The sequence below is a fragment of the Polistes canadensis genome, unplaced genomic scaffold, assembly GCF_001313835.1.
Source record: "Polistes canadensis isolate GaletaPanama2010 unplaced genomic scaffold, ASM131383v1 scaffold_144, whole genome shotgun sequence".
Classification (NCBI taxonomy): domain Eukaryota; kingdom Metazoa; phylum Arthropoda; class Insecta; order Hymenoptera; family Vespidae; genus Polistes; species Polistes canadensis.
Window position 1 is genome coordinate 379,445 of NW_014569691.1, and position 21,346 is coordinate 400,790.

Genomic DNA, 21,346 nt, shown 5'->3' on the forward strand with positions numbered 1-21,346 from the left:
TTAATAAATGTTATTTATCTCGAAAGTGTGTTGAAATAATTTATATTAAAATAATAATTAATCACATCTTGAGATATATTACTTATTGGTCCTTTTTAATATTTTGCTTTTTAATTTATTATAACTTTTTAAACAAATCTATTTTAAGATAATACGTGGGAAGGATAAAAATGTAGATTTGCGTTGCTAATTATGTAAATCGAGAGAATTATATATTCCTAGATTTTTGCTATACATATTTTATTATATTTCGTTCGATTTCTGCAAACAAGACATTTTATTTCGATCATTTGATAATCGTAAAATCATCATATACGTAGAAAATAATCGGTTTTGAAATACATTCAACACATTATGAACTCTACTACAAATGTAAATGAATTTATCGGACATTGTAACTAATAGTAAATCTTGTTAAAAATAACGCTAAATGATGGTTTGTTTGCTTGGTCGAAATGTTAATCACAAACGAATGATCGGCAGATAAATTTGCATTGAATTTTTTTCACTTTTTTTTTTTTTATATTGGCAAGAGTACGATATGATGCACGTTTAACTATTAAATCATATATGTAACATAATAATTGCTCGTATGTATACGATTGACCGTGGAATCAAAGCTTTTGGAATTTTTCGAAAATTTTCTTACTTTTTCATTATTTTTTGTAAATTTTTTCTATTTTTATTTCACTTAAAACGTCGAAGGATCTACGCTTTTATCGAAGCGATTACTTCATCATGCTCGTTTTCTATTTTTCCCCTTATTTTTTTTCTCTGGATTTCCATTTCTGTACTAATCGTATCTCCACGTTTATTAACAGCTTTTGTTTAACAAATATACGGCTGTAATGACAGAAAAATAAGTCTTTTCTAATTTTTCGTAACTTCGTTATCCCCTTACCAATATGACTGCTTTTCTATAATTGATAACCGAACTCTCTCGGTCATCTTCCCTAAATGTCGTTCAAAATTATGATTAGGCTATCTGCCATCTATCTCGTGAATCACTTCAGTGACGTATTGGTTGTGTCACCGATTTTCTAAATATTGGCTAAACCTTAGTAGGATGAAGCTCGACATTAAGAACCAGCTGGCAGGTATTGAGGCTAACACGCAATATCTTTCATCTGGAACAATAAATTAATATTATGCGTTAATAATTTACGTGTAAGCGCAAAATATATATTTGACTTCTATAAAACTCACGAAGTGTAGATTTTAAAACTTTTTTTAAAATTTTAATCAATGCATTTATATTTGAAAACGCGTATAATTAGAAAAAAAATTTTTCATTAACAATTAAAAAAAAATAAAATAATCTTTTAAAACATATTAAAAGACTTGTTCACATCACAGTTTCCAAATATTTCCAATTTGTAAAAAAGCAAACAACACAAGACGAACAAATGCTACTTGCAAAATATCAGGATCGAAAGGAGGAAAGAGAAGGATCAAAATATTCATTTATTTAACAGAAACATAAAGACAGATAGTGTCCTTAAAAATGATCTACCAAAATATAATCTACCAACAGAATCATAAGTATTTATATTTAACTATGATTACGCGTCATTATATTTACGAATGCACGCATGGAATCTCTATGATGATACAAGCAAATAAAAAAGAAACAAAAATAGATAACAATGTAAAGTGGACATTAACAGAAATAATTAAACAATGCAGCTTCGAATACTTTTGGAGCCTCGAGCCTGATTTTCTCTATACTTTTAATATTACCTGTCATTTGGTCAGACTTCTTAACCGCTGCCCAACCCAAACTTCTTTCTACTGCCATTTTCCATTTTTTATATCTAGCATCTCTCTCTAAAAAAGAGAAAAAAAATGTAAAAATAATTTTGTTAATGTAAAAGGAGCGTTCTAATCGGAATAAAGATATGAATTTACCCTCAGGTGTTGTAGTGGGTAAAAATGTATCAGTCGCAACTCTTTCAATCTCTTCATTTTCAAATTCCCATGCATTTATACCTTCCGCGTTACCGGCAGCCATTGCTACACCCAATGCCGTCATATCCGGTATAGTGGATCTAACTGAAAAAAATTAATCATTATTATTACTATATAAAAAATGAATACAAGATAATTTTGATAAAACATTTTCATTCAAGAATTCAAGAATGAAAAACTTACAAACTGGTATACCGCAAAGGTCTGCTTGTAATTGCATGAGGAGATTATTTGTCGACATTTTACCATCAGTATTTAATCTTTTTAATGGAAAACCACAATCTTTATACATCGCTTCTAAAATATCTCTCGTTTGAAAGCATACTGCCTCCAGACATGCTCTTATTATGTGTTGCTTCGTAGTAAAGGCAGTGAGACCACAAAGTATTCTACAAAGCAAGTTTTTACTATTATTTAAAGTTCTTAATTTAAATTAAAATGCATCAAATAAAAATCAAAATACGCATGGCAACGATAAAATATGTCTTGGCAATATGAATCATACGAATTTATATGAAACTTTTAACATTTATATAATTTAAAATGTACATAACTAACCCTCTAGCATCTTTTCTCCAATAAGGAGCATAAAGTCCAGTGAAAGCAGGTACGAAATAAACATCGCCTGTACTAAATACTCTTTGTGCTAAATGTTCGCTTTCGTGAACATCTTTGATAAGTTTCAGATTGTCCCTTAACCATCTAATAGCAGCCCCAGCTACCGCAACCGAACCTTCTAATGCATAAACAGCAGGACTGTTTGGACCTAATTGATATGCAACAGTAGTGACTAAACCGTGAGAAGAATGAACTCTCTAAAAAAATATAACAATTTTTAAATACGTTTTCATAATAAGAAATAAAAATTGCAGCAACAAAATAATCAAATACAATACCATAATAATTGTTATTAATTACCGTAGTTCCTGTATTACAGAGTAAGAAACATCCACTTCTGTAAGTGTTCTTAGTTTGGCCTTTTTTCAAACAATTTTGTCCGACCAATGCCGACTGCTGATTACCAAGTATCTACAAATAAAAAAAAAACAAAAATGTGTATACGCGTATGTACACAAGAATCATTTGAAAATAAGAAATGAAGTAAGGAAATAAAAAAAAAACAAGAAAAAATTAAGTATATTGTAAGAATAACTTACGCCCGATATGGGAATACCCGCTAAAGGGCCGATTTTGATTTTACCATAAATTTCCGAGCTGCTTTTAATTTCGGGTAACATTTGCATTGAAATATCAAAGTATCTACACAACGTGGGATCCCACGAAAGTGTTTCGATGTTCATCAACATCGTTCTTGAAGCATTTGTTACGTCCGTTATGTACAGTCCGCCATCTTTGCCACCGGTTAAGTTCTGTCAAATAGGATAAATGTTTGAATTAATATTTCTTTTCTCTGTTATAAAAAATATTAATTTGAGATAAATTTGTATATTACATTAAAAAGAAAAAAAGAGAATGTTATAACGTACCCAAATAATCCAAGTGTCCATCGTACCAACTTTGCAGCGTCTATCTCGCATTGCTTTTCTAACAACCGGTACGTTATCCCTCAACCATCGGATTTTCAAAGCAGAAAAAAATGGACTGACCGGTAAACCGCAAAGTGGTTTCAGATGGTTTTTACTTTTGTCTGGGAACTTGGCAATGATTTGATCGACCGTCGAAGCGGTTCTAATATCAGTCCACACTTTAACAAAAAAAAAAAAAGAAGAAGATTTCATCGTTACGGTAGATTAAAGAAAAAAATTGATGATTTATGTAGAAAAAAAAAGAAATACAAACCTATAGCATTGTAGAACGGTTCACCGGTTATGCTATCCCACGCTATAGTTGTTTCTCTCTGATTTGTTACACCGATCGTGATAATGTCTTCCACCTTGAGATTGAGTGATTCAAACCTTTTTATGACATCTTTAATGCATGCCTTAACAGCAAAAAGTATTTCCTTCGGATCCTCTTCAAGCCAACCTTCCATTGGACTCAATTGCTCAATATCGATCTGATGAGAAGCTACTTCCGTTATATGCTTCGCATTGAAAACCTGAAGAAGAAAAAAAAAACAAAAAAAAAGAAACATGCAACAATCGGTTAAACAATCAATTGCATATTTTGCATTTTATTTTATCGTATTTGTACTCAAGTTTGCGATATTGTTGTAATTATTAAAATTATTTTATTATTGTCTAAGAACATTTTGTTTAAATCCACGTTAAAGTATACGAGTAGGTGTTACTATACTCGAATAATTTTTGTAACTTTAGATGAGTTCCCTTTTTTGTTCCCCTTTAACCTTCGTACGACGTTATCGACACAACGGAAATGATAAGTCTGTGATCCAATCGTAATCTCATGTTGACGTCAAGATAAGAACGTATGATAACTTTTCTTCGAAATGTAATAAACTTATAAAGAAAATGATAGACAAGATTCTTACCACAAATCTTACTGTCCGTGTACCAACGTCTATCACACCGATCAGTGGACCCTGTTGTTTTTTTGTAGTACTCGGCATTGTTTCTAAAAACAAAAACAAAGAAGACAAAATTTATAATAGAAATAATCAATTTATTATAAATTTTGTATATATATATTTAGTACGATTATTTTCGTCATAATATACGAGTAGTAATTTAAAAAAAAAAGATAGATTTGATGTAATTGATTGAGTTAGTCATCGATGACTTACAAGTAATCTCTATCGACAAAATTGAGATTGAGAACAGATGGACAGGTATATATGTATATTTATCTATCTATCAATCACGATTGTTACTTAAAATATACGAAATTAGATTGATAAAAACGAAGACTAAACAAATATCTTCATTGATATAAAAAGATTACAGTAGACTTTCAGATTCAAATTTGAATGTTTTAAATTAAGATTCTCAGTCATTTTTATAATTACATTTATCAAATGGAAATTTTATCTAAACGGATTACTTTTAACTTTGACCATCGTAGATGAAAGGATCAAAAAAGTTAAATACTCGCGAAATCTCGATCTTAAGTTGCCCTAATTAATCTCACATAGAAAACGAATGATATTTGTAGAAGACGATTAAGTGAGATCAAAAATCTCGTAATCTAATTTTTTCTCTCTCGAACAACTTCATTATCTCTGACCTTTTATTTCTTTTATTTCTTATCACACAATTTATTTGAAAATACATAAAATAAATTTCTTCGTCTTATTATTAAAACAACTTATTTCACTACTAAATTACACGCAAATCAAATATAAGCAAACGGAAAAAATTACTAATTGTAAGATTTATATATTAATCGTAATAATAAATATATAATAATTATATATATATATATATATAATAATTAATTCGAATAATTTTTAGTAAATGTATTTTCTTAATTACATTTTTGGTAAACAGCAATATGTCGTCGAGGCCAACTTCAGATTGTAACAAACGTCAGTATTTTATTACTTATGTTCATTTTTAATGTAACAATTATCGTTTAAATTATTACAAACAATATCACAAATTAATGTCAACAACAATGATAATTACCACGATTATTAATTGTAATAAATAAATAATAAAAAAAAAAGAAATAAAGTTTGAACAGTGTGAGATTTGACTGACCGTCCGTAAAAAGATGGCGTCGACGCACAACTTTTGATTAAACTAACGAATTTTCTTATTATTACGTAAAACTTCAAGTACAACGTTGTTATTTTTATTACCAAACGATTTCTCTTCTCTTCTTTTTTATTGTCACCATATAAAGAAATATAGAAATATAAAAAATAACGAGGAGAAAACTCAAACGACTCGTGAACTTTATTATCGATACAGAAATGAGTAGCCGAGGTGAAATGTACTACGCGCGAGTATGTTATGTGTATTTTTTTTAAACTGAACTCGAATACTCTGACGCAATGCGATGGAAACTTACGATTCGTCAATCTCGAAGGCAAATTCTTTCATCCAGTAACGCCTCCAGAGCTTAATGATAATAACTCATCAAATTTTGAATATTATCAACGTTTTTATGACTCACTGTTCACTGTTCTATCTTTTTTTTTCTTTTATGAATTAAAAAAAAAACAATCTTTTATTACAATTAGCGAGACTTCATTGATATTGTTTTATGATTAATAAATTAAGTACAATTAGTATAAAAAAAATATGGAAAAAAGTAATTAATTTTGAAAAATGTTTAAGAACTTTTGATTCACCCTATAGTATTGGTCATTTCCTCGCGAGATCCGATTTATAATCGTATATGTACATATATGTGTGCATATACTACTATATAGATATAATAAACGCACTCACGTATGAGTCAGGGAATGTATCGAACTATTGCTACCGGTTCTACCAGTTTTAACTTTTTACGTAACTTCTATTTTAATTTACTTTGCTACTTTGATATTATGCATATGTATGTATGTATTATTAATGACATCATGATAGATGAGATTTTCGATCTAAAGTTGAAAATCCATCTTATTCATGTTCTGTCTCTATTAGACAATTATTTATGAAAGTATTGCATTATGTTGTACTAATTGATTTATCAAATTTGCGTTTCAAAGTACTTAGTATGTAAATTATGTAATGAGTAAATAATACAGCATTTATGCTTGTACTTTGAAACCTGTCGAGAAAAAAGCTTTGTAATAAAAAAATCTAATTATAAATAAGATTCTACATATTTTTCATTGAACTTAACTATGAATTCTCGTATAATTTCTTTATTTTTCTTTAATTACTTCAGAGGGAGAAACCATTTGATATCTTTCGAAAACGTGTTTCGTGATAAAAACAACATGACGGCTAGATATTACATTTTTATATTCGAAAGAATACATGAATTTGTAATATCCACGCATTGACAAGAATTCAATAGACCAAATATTTTTCATTAGGTTAACTAGAGTTAGAATTATTAATTGTAAATAACAAATTTACAAGTTTAATAAATTGAACATTTTAAGTTATGTAAAAAGAAAAATTCAAATTATTGACAACAACAACACAAAAACACAATGCATCTATCTGAATATATAAGTTCCGTGTATGTGTGCAATATGCACAATGAAAGATGAATGGGTGTAAAGGACGTGACATAATTTCGAATAGAGGCCAACGTGACGTTCTACTTTCTAATTAAACGAGGAGATGAATATGCGCACTCTCTAAGTTTTAAACCACACTTTCGTGCAAATTCTCCAGCATTTCTTTTCTACGATTTTTTAATAAAAATATTTCAAAGAGCGCATATAAAACGCATTCTTTTCATCAATACGAATATTTTAACCTCATTTTTTACTGATTTATACAGGTGTGATATAGGTGGCATTATTTTTTGTTTATTTGGTATTGTACGGAAACTGATTTGAATCTATTTCCGTTCAAAGAAAAATATTTCTTTCTCTTTTATTTTTATTTTTATTATCTGTCACGAATTATTATGATATACTACTGCAGAACAGATAAAAGTAGGACACCCTATATATCTATTTAGACGCGATGAACGACGTCACATCGGCATGAAAGACGAGCTATCTGATTGGATGACCGAGGAAGGCTCGACCGACCCTGTTTATATTACGTACTTGCATACGTCATAGCTGTCAGACTAGTTTATTTCCTTCTCTCACACTCGTGCCATATATGAATTTCGACTGACACGCGACAGAAATTATTTCCAAATTTTTTTCAACATAGTTAGGATTAAGATTTATTTATAAATAATGCTGGAAGAATCATTCAACATTTTTACAAAAAAAAAAAAAAAAAAAAAACAAAAATAATTTTCATTACATTTGTTGATGAATTTTTTGGCTTACCATAAAATAAAATGACGTTAATAATTACGAATTTAAGGTGTCGATTTAATAGCAAAAGAGAAAAGTATGTAAATTGTCTTGTCAATATAAAATGATTCTTCTTATTACTTTCATACTGCAGATAAAATTATGCTTCACGATAATGGAATGCATATGTAGTAGTATATACAAACGAACACTCCTTTTAAAGGCTGTTGACACTACACGTTTGGCTAACACGACAAATTCAATCGCATTCGTACTCAATCGTGTTACAACGCGACGTCTCTATCACCGCGTAACAATCAATTTATTCATTTTAAAATATTGTTTCGTATACTACGTTCACTTTTCATGATCGAATAACTACTACTATTACATTTTGTAGCTTCGTAAACTTCGTAAACTTCGACACGATACTAAAATATAAAAGTATTCGTAAGCGTGAAAACAAATTTTCTAAATTTGTTACGATTTATAAATATCTTTGGATTGCCAAGTGTTCTCGATCATCCTTCTCTCTTTTCAAATGTTTAAATTATTCGAAAGTCACGTGACGTGTGGCATTACGACGTAATATTTCTTCCAAGGTCAAACAGAAAATTCTACAAATTGTTATTTATTATGCGATAAGGAAAGAGGATAGGGAAACTGCATCCGTGTTTTTTTAAGACATTTAAATGGATAAAATATATTATAAACGAGGCTTTTAAATTCCAAACGATAAAAAAACGTTACTGAAAGATGAGTTTAATGTCGATCATTTAAAATGAAAGTGAAGTTGTATTTTTATTTTTTAACATTTGAAAAACTACAGTATTTTTAGCAGGTGATCGAAGTAGCCAAAAATATGTGACACCTGTCTTTCCACCCATGACGTTGTAGCAGGGTGAAGGCCAAGTTTAAAAAATCAATTTCTCTTTTTTCGTAACTTTTTACACTAATTTTGTCTTTTCGAATTGCAATATCACAATTTGCAATAAAAATGAAAACTAAGTATATTCGTAAAAAGAAGAATAGAAAGAAATAGAGAAAAGAAACTCACCTTTCTCCTTAAAAGCATAGTACTTGAAAATACTGGTCTTCCTTCCTGTTTGCGTATATTCCATACCCTCTAAGGCGAACGCTGAGTCATCCTCGAACGTGTCGTTGTCGCTCTCATTTTTCCCGCCGTTTTCCTTATCCTCTTTATCGCCATTTTGACTTTCATTTTCTCTAACCTCTTCATCGTTTTCGCTCTCATCTTCATTTTCCACCTTCTTCTTCTTCTTCTTCTTCTTTTCCTCTTCCTCTTCCATAAAACTGATTAATCCTCGAGTTTATGCTCGAGTTTACACGTATTCTAAACAAAAAGATATCACAAAATACGGAAATTTTTAGAAACGGATCTTACGTAATTAAATTTAAAAGGCGAGAAATTTAAAAGGGGGGAGGAAAATGACGATTTGAAAAGAAAATAATTGGAAATACGATACTAAAGAGATTAATCGAATATTTATGATATCTATAATTATTTTATATGCGAAGAAGGAACAGGAATGAAATAATAAATAGAAAGAAGATGAAATAGGATTATTATCACGATTATTTTGTGAGCTAGTCCTACCGGCAGCGAACTTTGTTGAGAACTAATCGCGTATCGGTGGCACACCTTTTAACGATTGCGGAACGACACGGTACGACACGCGTGCTCGTTCGAAAGAGAAAGGGATAGAAATACGAGTAGAGAGGAGAATTTCATTTCTTTTTTTTTCTTTCCTTTTCCCCTTCCCTCCTCCCTTTTCCCCCTATTATGTTTAACAATTTGCCTTAAAAGGACGTTAAGTAAATTTGATTAGCATTTTGGATATTTATAGCACACAGATGATTCCTCGTTAGGAAAAAATCTCTAAGATTATTGAGATGTTCTCTGTGTAATCGTTTAGGTAAATCGATACCGTACTATTCCTTGATTGTACGATTCGAGTTTTATTATGTGGTTTTTGGTTGCTATTCCCCATGGTTCGATCCCATGTGTCTAGATAAATTTGATTACGGATTTGTACATTATATATATATTTGTATAGAAAAAGATAGAAATAAAGAGAAAGAGAGAGAGTAGTGTAGTAAGAGAAATAAATGTATATTGACGATAGTAGTAAATCTTATGGTTTACAAATTACCTTCTTTTGATTTGTCGAATCCATTAGGGAGTAATAGAGAGAGAGAGAGAGAGAAAATAATATATGTACATCTGTCTTCTTTTCTCTTGAAAATGTCTCGTGGTCATGGCCAATTAATTGGCATATCGTCGTTCTAATATTAAAAAGCTTCGTACCAATCTAATCTCATCAACGATACTACTTGTTGTTATATTAGTTTTTATTAACAAATCGAATTTCATTAACAATGTCGAAGAAAAATATGAAAGACAGTTTAAAAATTATCTGACTTTTTGGATTTTATTCGAAAAATCAGAAACAATCCCGTTTGAATAAACTTGGAGTTATTGTCCACGAAATAAATTACAATAAGATGTAACCGGACGTTTAAACTAATTTGCATCAGGTTTCTAGGACCAAAAATAGGTCACAGGTCATGGTCTCTTTAGTCGTGAAGTCCATTAATCGTTCGGAAAAAAAAAACTTATTCGTGATGATTTTTTAAAGTCGACACTAAGAGACTCCTAGTGATATTGGATACAAGTTAGTTGTTCATTTTTTCTTCCTCTTTTAGATTTTACATACAATTATATAGAAGACTGTAATCGAGTTATCAACTAACGTTAGTAAAGGAAATATTTTGACGAAATTAACGTAACTCGGTTTAGTCGCATATAAGTATACATTGCTTCGCTTATTTTTCATTCGTCTAATTGTAAGAATAAAAGTGTTAACAAATATGACCGTGTTATTCGTTTAAGAATATAATTCTAACTTGACTACGATTTTTTACGATGATCGATACAAACTCTGATGAATACCATAGGCGTTCATATAATTTATATTCAATGTATTAGATTTACACATTTCGTATTATAATTTAATCGCAAACGCGATGTGAAATTAACAATGTAGTGCTTGATTAAAAGAAATTTAATTTGTAAATGCTAGCAATCTCACATTTTGTTTTTACGAAAATTTGCGTTATACAAAAACAATAGCAGTCGCAATATCTTTACCGCATAGTCATTCACGTTGTGGGAATTTTCGTTATACGGGAGCCTATTGTATTCAAATTCAAAATTAATTATTAGCACTATAGATTGATAGAAACTAATGTTATATCAAATTTAATTACACACGTTGGTTGGTTGAAAAGTTTTGAGCCTAACGTAAAAATTACAAAAAGATAAGAAACTAGTTATCGGCAATGATTTGATCGATCTAAAGATTAAAATATAATTACAAAAAGAATATTGTACAAATATAAAAGTGTTGAAGATAAAAAAAAAAGGAAAAAACTTTTGCAAAAGATAGTCAACGTCACTTCCACAGTTTGGTACCCTTGATTCGGTTGAATTTTAAAGAATGAGACAACCAAGACAAATCAAGGGACGGGAGGATGGTGCTAACGAAATTTCATGTATCCACGAGAAAGGGTATACACACCAAGGAAAGTTCCTGTGACCAATAAATTCGGCCAATGAGAAAGAAATTTAAGTTACGTACGCATAAGAGGATGATTCAATTCCTCTGATGCGACATGCACCAAGGTACTGGGAAGCATCAGACTACCTGATGAAAGTTATACCTTTTCCTTGTTATATACTAATCCAAACAATTTCGAACATTTGCGAGAAAGATTGAACAACAGGATCTTCATTCTATGAATTATAACTGAAATAAATACGATTTTTACCAAGCCCGTACGATTCCTATACATTAGAAGTATATTAACAATAATTTTCAACGATTTAAAATCATTTGTAATGATTATTTTGTTAAGAAAAAGTGTTAATCGAATGTTAACGAGTAAAGGTAAGTAGCCATCTAGCGAAGAAATGGAGAAACAAACGCGCGCTTGAACCGACCACGTGATTCATCGAACTGTAGCGCGCAGATTCAAAGCGTAGCCAGGTATTACGATCGATTGTAATGCAGCTTTCGACGAACTAACGTTCAATTTATAGATTATATTATTTTCCTAAGCTTTCGACTTTTTCTTTTGAAGATAATTAAAGTATTTTTAATATAGAATGTTCCAGGTTTTAACCTTACAACTGGATGGCTGTCTGGCATATTACGGAATACATTTTTATCAGTGATTAAATTATTTACTGAAATAAAACAATATAGAAACGAACTTCGGAAAGTAACAAATTCAATTGCTATTAATATTGTATCGTCAGGGGGGTGAACATTTTGAGATAAACTATTATTTTTGTTATTTTTGTTATTTTTGTCCAATATTACTATACTATTTCCTGCAAAATTCTTATTTTGGTCATCATTTATTAATAAAGCTTTAAATGACCAATGTTTATATAACATTATTTGTTTCTTATATAGGCCCACAGAATATACTAACAAAGTTTGGCCGTTAAAACCTGGAACCCCCTGTATATAAAAAGGATTAAATAAAATATATTATAAATTTATTCTGAATTATATATGAGCGTTATTGATAAATATAAAAATAGAATTCTATGTGCATATCTCTCTGAAAATAATTATAAAAATAATTGACTGTAAGGGTTTTAAAGTCTATAATTAAATTTTGTAGACATATAAATAATGAATAGCTATGTCAGACCTACATGTATCGATTGAGTAATTGAAGTATGAATGATTAAAAACAATATGGATTGGAGTACCGTAGATTTTGATATATCATTCTTCACTTATCTTAACGCACTATCTGTATAAATAAAAGTGATTTTTATAAAAGAATAAAACACGCTCGAACATCGAGATATAATCAATTATAAATACTCAGGCAAGTTAATCTAACGATATTGATAGAAACAAAGTTAGTTATTTATCTTTGATAATACTCGTATTAAAAGATGAAAATATCTATATAGAGAAAAGAAAAATTAAATTTAAAACGGTATGCGAGAACTTCGCGCCATTTATCGAAACTTAAACGCATGACTCGTTTAAACGTACAATATCAATTAGATGATAATTTAAATATGATATTTTCTCCACGAATTTTGTAGTTAAATTAAAAAAATAAATTTTGTAATACAGTGTGCAGATACTACGGAATTCTGGGATGGTTATGTCATACCGGGTGCAAAACGTGTGAAGAGTTAAACGACGATATTAAAGTAAAAAAAAACGCATCGATCGATCATTCGGTATAAAAAAACTAGACGATTGTATTCGAATGAGTTTCACTTAAGTCAATGAATATGTTAATAAAAAATAAAAGAAAAGGAAAATAAATTAATAATATTTGTATGGATACTCACATTAAACAAATGTGTGCGAGAGACTAACGCCCGTCTCAGCGTGGTCGAAGAAACTACGATCGATATCCGAATAAGGTAATAAATCGGTTATAATTCGACTTTAACCCGACACACGTGCACAAACAATTCTTTTGTAATATACATCGAGATCAAAGATTACGATTGTACGATTCGGCGCCAAGTGCTACGAATGTAATACTCCTCGTGTGTAGAGACATCTTCATCACGCCATGATTCGCTGCTGTCTGCTAGCGAACTAACATTCTGGGAGGTGACCATGTGCAAAGACGATCCCTCATTGGTTACTTTCAATTTGACACCAAAATGTCCGCCTTTCGAGAATACTTCAATACAACCTTCATTAATCCCTACTTATTTTAATTGACATATTTTTCTTCAATTTAAATTTTTTATTTTTTTATCAATTCTTTAATTTTTATTAATAAATTGACGAAAAATTATTCAATAGAAAATCATTAAAATGTGCAAAGTGTGAAATTGACTTTGTAATATAATCGATTATTCGACTTTACGATATTACGATATATCGATGTATTTTATCGAATCCATCTATCGAATCTTTGTAATTATCCCAAATGCCGGGAAGTTTAGCTAAACTTCGATCACATGGAGGGAAAAAGAAACCGGGGGTTAATTCCAACGACAAATATGTTTTATAATGTATTATTCTGCTATATTTTTTTACTGTACGGAACGAAAAATGTTACGACACATAGGTTGAATGTGCCGAGAGTTTTGTTACCTGTATTTAATGATTTTGCGGTTAATTTTACCCTCGAAGTAACCGATGGCGGCTGTTATCAATGGTGATTAAAATAATTTCGATTGACAGATGATCTATCATTTCTAACACATTATTGAATGATTTATATTTTTTAAATATATAAATAGTCTTTTACTCTAACTTAATACAATAATTCTTTTTTTTTTAAATTATCTATTATATAACCTAAAATTTATTACAAATTACAGGGTGAAATATTAATGATATATTTTTTACAATTATTGAACGTATGTTGATATAAATATTGAATATTTTTAGGTCAACTTCTCGTTTGGATATTATTCAACTAATTCCGATAAACGAAAACTTTGACAAAAGTTGTTCATCAAGTATTATGATCCAAACTATAACCAGAGAATCGACAAGGAATACAGCTATTGTTTTGGCAGAAGATGTTAACACGGGACAATTGTTACGCTGTGATGTTATAATAGATGCAATATTTTCTTTAAATCTTGTTACTACAACACGAGAGTTATACATCGAAGAAGCACCAGAAGCTTTTGAAGTACGAGCCTATGACGAGCAAGGTATTATTTCACAGCATTTTAAAAACAATGTATAATTTTTAATCAATCGATTAGTAACAAATAATATAAATATTCTTTGTAGGAAATGAATTTACAACTTTGGCCGGAATAGAATTTTTATGGAGCATTGGTCATCTCGATAAACGCACTCAATCTGATAACAAAATTCTTGGTGATGTTCTACGTTTCTTAACATATCAAGAATCGCAATACGAAACACCTTCAACAGTGGCAGAATTAGATGCAGCTGGTAAACAGGGACACATTGTACTTTTAGAAGGAATTCGTACCGGTACAGCTAAGGTAATTAATATTTAACCCCTTTCCTTGTAACGTATGAGACTCATAATGTATTTACAACCCAAACATGAGAAATGTGGGTCCTACTCATGACAAATTTTATGGATCAAATGTAAGAAGCATAAAACATAGCACTGGATATGGCACACAGCTCATCATGTCAAATCATAGCACAAAGGGTTATAAAATGCATAGTATTAAATTATAAATTAATATTTTTTAACTTGTAACTTTTTTTCTTAGGTTTCTGTAAAATTACCTTATCTAGAATACAGACATGTCCTGCCAATAGAAGTCGAATTAATTGTTATAGCTAATCTAATTATTATACCTTCCGAAGTGACTATGATGCAATTTGATAATTTCAAATATAAAATAATGCAGGTATTTATGTACAATAAATTCAAATTCAAAATTGACTGCTTATCCTATCGATTAATATAGTAATTAGTATATATTTTAATAAATTTTATTATATTTTTTAGATTCATCAAGGTCGTTTAGAAACAATCAATCTTCCTTCTAGTCAATATTACTTAGAAGCTGAAAATCCAGATATGTTAGATATTGATAATGACATAAGTAATGCATATGCACTTTCTATGGGCAGAACTAAAGTATTTTTACATGATAAAAATGTTAGAGATGAATATCCAGTTATTTTACCATCGGCTGTGGTCAATGTAAATAGCGTAGCGTATATTTCTCTGGCAGTTTTACCTAACAGAAATTGGGGTTTGATCTTAGGACAAACGCATGAGATCGTTGTTGAATTATATGACAAGTATGTTAAATCTACATATTAAATGAATATATTACACAAAATTCAATTATATAATAAATTATTTTAAATTTTAGTAAAGATCACAAGTTTCATATCGGCGAGGGTGTAAAAGTATCTATTAAAGTGGATAACAATTATTTTGATACCAAATTTGTATCACAAAATGGAACTTATCTTGTTGGTGTTCCTATCACTTGTGGAACTATGTTAGTAAAAGCTACTTTATATGGAATAATGGATAAAAATGGAAAAGAAATTCTTTTAACTTCGCCACTTTCTGCAGAAGTCGAACTTGTGATACACACGCTTGTAACCGTTCGTCCTCGTGTATTAGCCGTTCTGTGGGATTCTAGAAGTAAATCACGGTATGTTAAATTATATTAAATATTCAGATATTTATTATAAAAACAATATATTTATGTAATGAATTCAAATGTTATTTTAGATATGACATAGTTTTAAAAGCAAGTGGTGGTGATGGTTCATATGCATGGACAAGTAGAAATTCATCCGTAGTAACAGTTTCTCAAAACGGAGGCATAAGAATTTTGGCTCCAGGTTCTTCAGAAATAATAGTTGCAATGTCAAGAAATCAGTATAATAAAGATACAGCAAAGATACATGTATTATTACCGTCAAAATTGAAAATTATAGAATACAGTATCGAAGCAGCTGTTGGTGAGCCTATACACTTGCATATTGCATTATATGGAAAATTAACCAATGGATCGGATAGCAAAGAAATTCCATTTAATGATTGTAAAGATATCAATTTTGAAATGATTATTCCCGATGGTAATTTTGTACAGAATTCTAGCAAAGATGTACAACCTATTGGAGTATCGTGCACTGTAATTACAATAATAAGTTCAAGTATTGGTATATCTCAAGTTACAATAGCATACAATGCTAGTGGAAAATACTTAATGGACAACATAACTGTATCGGCGTATGAGCCATTAACAGTTGTACATCCTAAAAATAAAGAAACGTTACTTGCGGTTGGGTCTTCCAGAAAAATAGTGTTCAAGGGTGGTCCTCATCCGTGGTCTGGTAAATCGCAAAGTTATTCGCGCAGAATGATAAGTTCTAATGAAAATATTGCTGAAGTAACAGAACATATGCATTCGTTAAGTATATCCTACGATATATCTGTGTTTGAAGTACTTTGCAAAGCATTGGGAGAAGTAACATTAACATATACTGTGTCAAACGTTCCTCTCTTACCAAATTGTAAGACTACTTATGCGAAGCAAACGACACAAGTTACTTGTGGAAAACCAAGATACATTTATCTTCAACCGGAAGTGAAAGACAGTAATAGTTGTCCGCTTAAAAAAAATCCTGACAAAATATTAGCTCACAGCGATAAGAGTCAAAAATTTACTATAATAGTTAAAGACGAGGATGGCAGGCAATTTGATAACATTACTAGTTTAAACATCGAATGGAATATAAAACCTCCCGCAGCTGGTCATATGGAAATTTCAACCGCTTCCATAGAAGAAACTTTTACGGATATGCAAGTAGTTCTGCCAAAGAGACATTATCAAAATGTTGTATTTACTAAACGTTTTGGAAAGTTTACCATATGTGCTATAATAATTGGATATCAAAAGCATATACTTGGAAAATTACGAATAACGCCTGAATGGCCTGCGTTTCCTGTGCAAAATGATAAAGGCAATATCGAAACGCCTATAATAGAGAATTGCATAGAAATAACTTTAGTAAACGATACCATTCTTAATCCAAACAGATTGATCATTTTAAATGATCCTAATGGAAAATATTACTTGGAAGTTACTCAGGGTTCTGGATATTACGAATTTATTTTAAGTTCCAATGATGTGGCTGATGTTCGTTACATGGAACCAACAAAAGTAATTAGCGTTAAGCCAAAAAAAGCAGGAATAGTTCATATATCATTAAGAGATCTTTGTTTACCTTCAAAAGAAGCAGAAGCTATTATCGAAGTACAACAATTAGCTATAATAGAGACAGACGTTATCAATAAAATTGAGAAAGGAAAATGCGTAATAGCTGCACTTAAATTATTGGATACTAATGGAAATATAATTAAATTGCCATCCTTGGACATATTGAATTTTAAACCTAAATTTGAAAACAAATATATCGAGATCAAACAACTATCTCTAAACGAACATGGTAATCCACCATATGATCAAGTGCTATATAAGGTTTATGGTGTCGACGAAGGTGAAACGCAATTAATTTTTATCAGTGAAGCAAATGAACTAGTAATTCAAAGTGAACCAGTCTCCATTCAAGTTTTTCTTCCTTTAAAAATACATCCAAAAAATCTAACAATATTAATTGGAACAATCTATCAAATTCAAGCAATTGGTGGTCCAACCAACGCTGAAATCGAATTTTCAACAAAGAATAACGAAATTTTAAGTATTGATCATAACGGAGTTTTTGAAGGTAAATCAAATGGACAAACTAAAATTATAGCAAGAGCGATTGGTCTTAATGCTAAAGGAAATAAAATAGTTTATTCCGAAGACTATACTACCATTCATGTATTGTACCTTGAAGGAGTTAAAATTGTAACACCTATAACTCGCGTGAAAATAGGAGGTACTTTTCCGCTTTGGGCATTTGGTATCCCAGAATATTTAACACCACTTATAATAGGATCTATGCAGTTGCCATTATCTTTTTCGTGGTCTTCTAGTGATTCTAACTTTTTGAGTTTACATAATATGTACGAAGGTACAGGAATAAATATTCGCTATCAAAATGAAGTATCAATAAGAGCAAGAGCTCTGGAAGCTGGTTCAGTAACTGTTTATTTAAATGTCACGGTACCATCTAGCAAATTAAGTGGTCTTAGAAACGAAGTGACGTATACTACATCTGTGAAAATCGAAATTTTTGAAGAATTACGTTTAATTTATCCTCCTTTACCAAGTGGTTCATCAGTAATATTAATGGCTCCAAATTCTATGTTAAAACTACAAACTAATTGGGATAAGCATGGATCTATTACATACCAAATTATATCAAGTACACAGCAAAATAATTCTAAGGATCCTAACGCTTTAAATTTACTATCCAAAAGTGTAACTATTCATAATGGAGTTATCAAGTCAGGTGATCAATTTGGAAGAACTATTATTTCTATCACAAATGTAGAAATGTATAATGTCAAACAAGTATTAACCATTGTCGTTGATGTAAGTTAATGTAATATTTTATGTTATAGCGCGTATGTGATACAATATGATTCTAATATATAATACGTGATAAATTTTGACTATAGGTTAAACCAATTCATTACATGATGCTTTCTCTGCATTCAAAATTACGTATAAGAAGTGGAGAAGAATTAAATATGTTACCTAAAGGAATGGAATTGGATTATATTGTGGAATATTACGATAATGTTGGTATAAAATTTCATGCTGCTGAAACAAATATAAAGACAACTTTAAATCGCGTTGATTTAGCAACATTTATAATTAATCCTGGAAATTTGATAACTACTAAATTTATTGAAAATGGAGAATTAGTTGTTAAAGTTTTTAATGATAAATATCATCAAGGAATGTTTGACTATGTATACATGAGACTCGGTGATATAGTTTTTCCAACAAAGGTACTACTTATAACATTTCTATTTTATCATATAAATTATTCATTATTTTAATCAATTATTATATTATTTTATAGGCTACTTTGACTATAGGCGATATCGTTTGTTTCTCTATGCCACTTCTTTCATCTGACGGTGATCCAGGTTACTGGCAGTCCACTGCACCTGAAATATTGCTTATTGATCCGATAACTGGAATAGCTAGAGCACGAAACGTAGGACATGCTGTTATAAAGCATAGTCTTGCCACTCATATGCAGGGCGAGATAGAAGTAACTGTTCAAGCGATATCTAAGGTATTATGAATTCATATTTTTAATAATATATAGTGTTTAAAAAAATATATTTCATATATTTATATTTCCTATAGGTATCTATAGTACCGATACGAGGTAGAAATATAACTGGCTTTGAAACGTTTAGCGTACCACTTGTACTTAAAAGTAAAGATGAACAGATTAAAGAAAATAACGTGTTGTCAAGAGGTTTAGGAGGATGTAGAACTTCTCCTTCGTTCACACTTACTACTTTTCCATACACATGCAATATACAACTCATACCTAGTAGCTCGATAGGTGTAAAAGATATGTTCCTCGTGAAACCTCGATTTAGCATTGCGACTGGTTAGTATAAAATATGTATTAATATTGTGCAAGATAGTACACGAAATATTTAAAGAAAATATTTTTTATACTTGTAGGTTTCTATTACTGTGATATAATACCAATGGATTCACCAAGTGTACCTCTCAGTACATTAGAAACTCGTATCCAAATTAGTGCACGATGTCGTGATTTCGAAGCTACTCCTTTAGAACTTGCATATCTTCCACCTATATACATTAGTACAAAAGAAATATTATTTGTCAATCCACAATCTCAAACAGTACCCTTTGCCACGGTAGAAATCTTTGGATTGCAATCAGTATTGGAACACGTTACTGTAAGTTATACTATTTTTTTTAAATATTCAGATTATATTAAATGTAAAAATATTTGTAATTATTTTTAAGATCGAAGTACCCGATGGAATAACCATAAGCGGTCGATCGGTATTCAAATCTTGGACTCAAATTCGTCTTCGTTTGATGAATAATCAAGATGATATTCAAGGACAAAAAGTAATAGTATCGAATGAACTCACGAAACAAAATATTTCTGTAAGTAATAGAAGAAATATTGATTAATTTAATGATACTTGTATTTTACTTAATATTTCTATTTATTTTTTAGCTTTTCATTCGCATTTCGAAGTACGATCATTTCATGCCCTTCTCTGGTATTCAATGGGTTGATTATATATATTTTCATCGATACACATTTGGAACATTCGCTGTCATAGTGATAACTTGTTTCTACAGTAAGATTAATTCTTATCATTTTTATGAGTTTATATAATATATGAGAAATTAATGTACTTTCTTCTTATTTTCAGTATGGAAAAATAGAGTGACAAATGTTGACTTAACGATCAAGAATAGATCTGTATTTGGTATGTATTCCTTTTAAAAAATCTAACTAGTAATAAATAATAGATTGAAAAGAAAATGAAAATAATTTTCACTTACAGTCGATAAATGCCCACCGACAGTTAGAAAAACCAGCACGCCATATTCTCCTACTATGAACACATCAAACATGTCTAGTCCTCATAGTCCAACTTCACCATTAAGACCATTTTCAGCATTTGAACCGGTATATGGCGATCCTCGTGGTCTATTCACGCCATTGGCTAGACGAAACAGAACTTTAAATTGAATTGTTAATAAAAGGTATATAGTGGGTTAGTCAATAAACGAACATAATCTGTTCAGAGACGATGTTCATTACCCACATTGTTCATTAACTGATTATCAGAAGAAAAAAAATTAAATAAGTCTACAAATGTTAGAAACAGCATCGCTTCTTGTGTTTGTTCTGTAAGGTGGGGGTGTTATCTGAACGTAAAAATCTTTTGTGAAAGTGTTCATAGTCTGCATTGTTCATTAATCGATCTTTCACTGTATGTGTTAAAACCTACTATTACTGCTGCTATTATTATTATTATTATTATTATTATTATTATTATTATTATTATTATTATTATTATTATTATTATTATTATTATTATTATTATTATTATTATTAT

General features: G+C 30.2%; 2 protein-coding genes across 4 annotated transcripts; one reads left to right on the plus strand and one right to left on the minus strand.

Moving 5' to 3' along the window:
• Positions 1-229: 229 nt before the first annotated feature.
• On the minus strand, positions 230-13,420 carry LOC106788576 (glycerol kinase). Of its 3 annotated transcripts, XR_001381909.1 has the most exons (13): positions 13,179-13,420; positions 8,826-9,122; positions 4,421-4,503; positions 3,769-4,027; positions 3,456-3,673; positions 3,126-3,338; positions 2,887-2,997; positions 2,527-2,783; positions 2,152-2,357; positions 1,909-2,052; positions 1,741-1,827; positions 902-1,127; positions 230-843 (listed from the first exon to the last, which is right to left on the minus strand). XR_001381909.1 is itself a non-coding variant. In XM_014751969.1 (12 exons), the coding sequence occupies exons 2-12, from the start codon at positions 9,076-9,078 to the stop codon at positions 1,030-1,032; spliced, it is 1,929 nt and encodes a 642-aa protein (XP_014607455.1). In that variant the 5' UTR covers positions 9,079-9,122; positions 13,179-13,420; the 3' UTR covers positions 230-1,029. The 3 variants fall into 3 exon arrangements, 2 of the variants coding, with proteins under 2 accessions (XP_014607455.1, XP_014607456.1); XM_014751969.1 differs by having other exon boundaries at positions 230-1,127; XM_014751970.1 differs by lacking the exon at positions 13,179-13,420 and adding an exon at positions 9,387-9,478 and having other exon boundaries at positions 230-1,127.
• Positions 13,421-13,775: 355 nt separating this feature from the next.
• On the plus strand, positions 13,776-21,270 carry LOC106788590 (nuclear pore membrane glycoprotein 210). The gene is made up of 15 exons (XM_014751997.1): positions 13,776-14,005; positions 14,242-14,513; positions 14,596-14,816; positions 15,057-15,197; positions 15,299-15,597; positions 15,672-15,962; positions 16,043-18,800; positions 18,887-19,222; positions 19,297-19,515; positions 19,590-19,842; positions 19,920-20,161; positions 20,232-20,378; positions 20,452-20,578; positions 20,654-20,710; positions 20,789-21,270. Exons 1-15 carry the CDS (start codon positions 13,806-13,808, stop codon positions 20,974-20,976), a joined length of 5,751 nt encoding a protein of 1,916 aa, XP_014607483.1. The 5' UTR covers positions 13,776-13,805; the 3' UTR covers positions 20,977-21,270.
• The last annotated feature ends 76 nt before the right edge of the window (positions 21,271-21,346 follow it).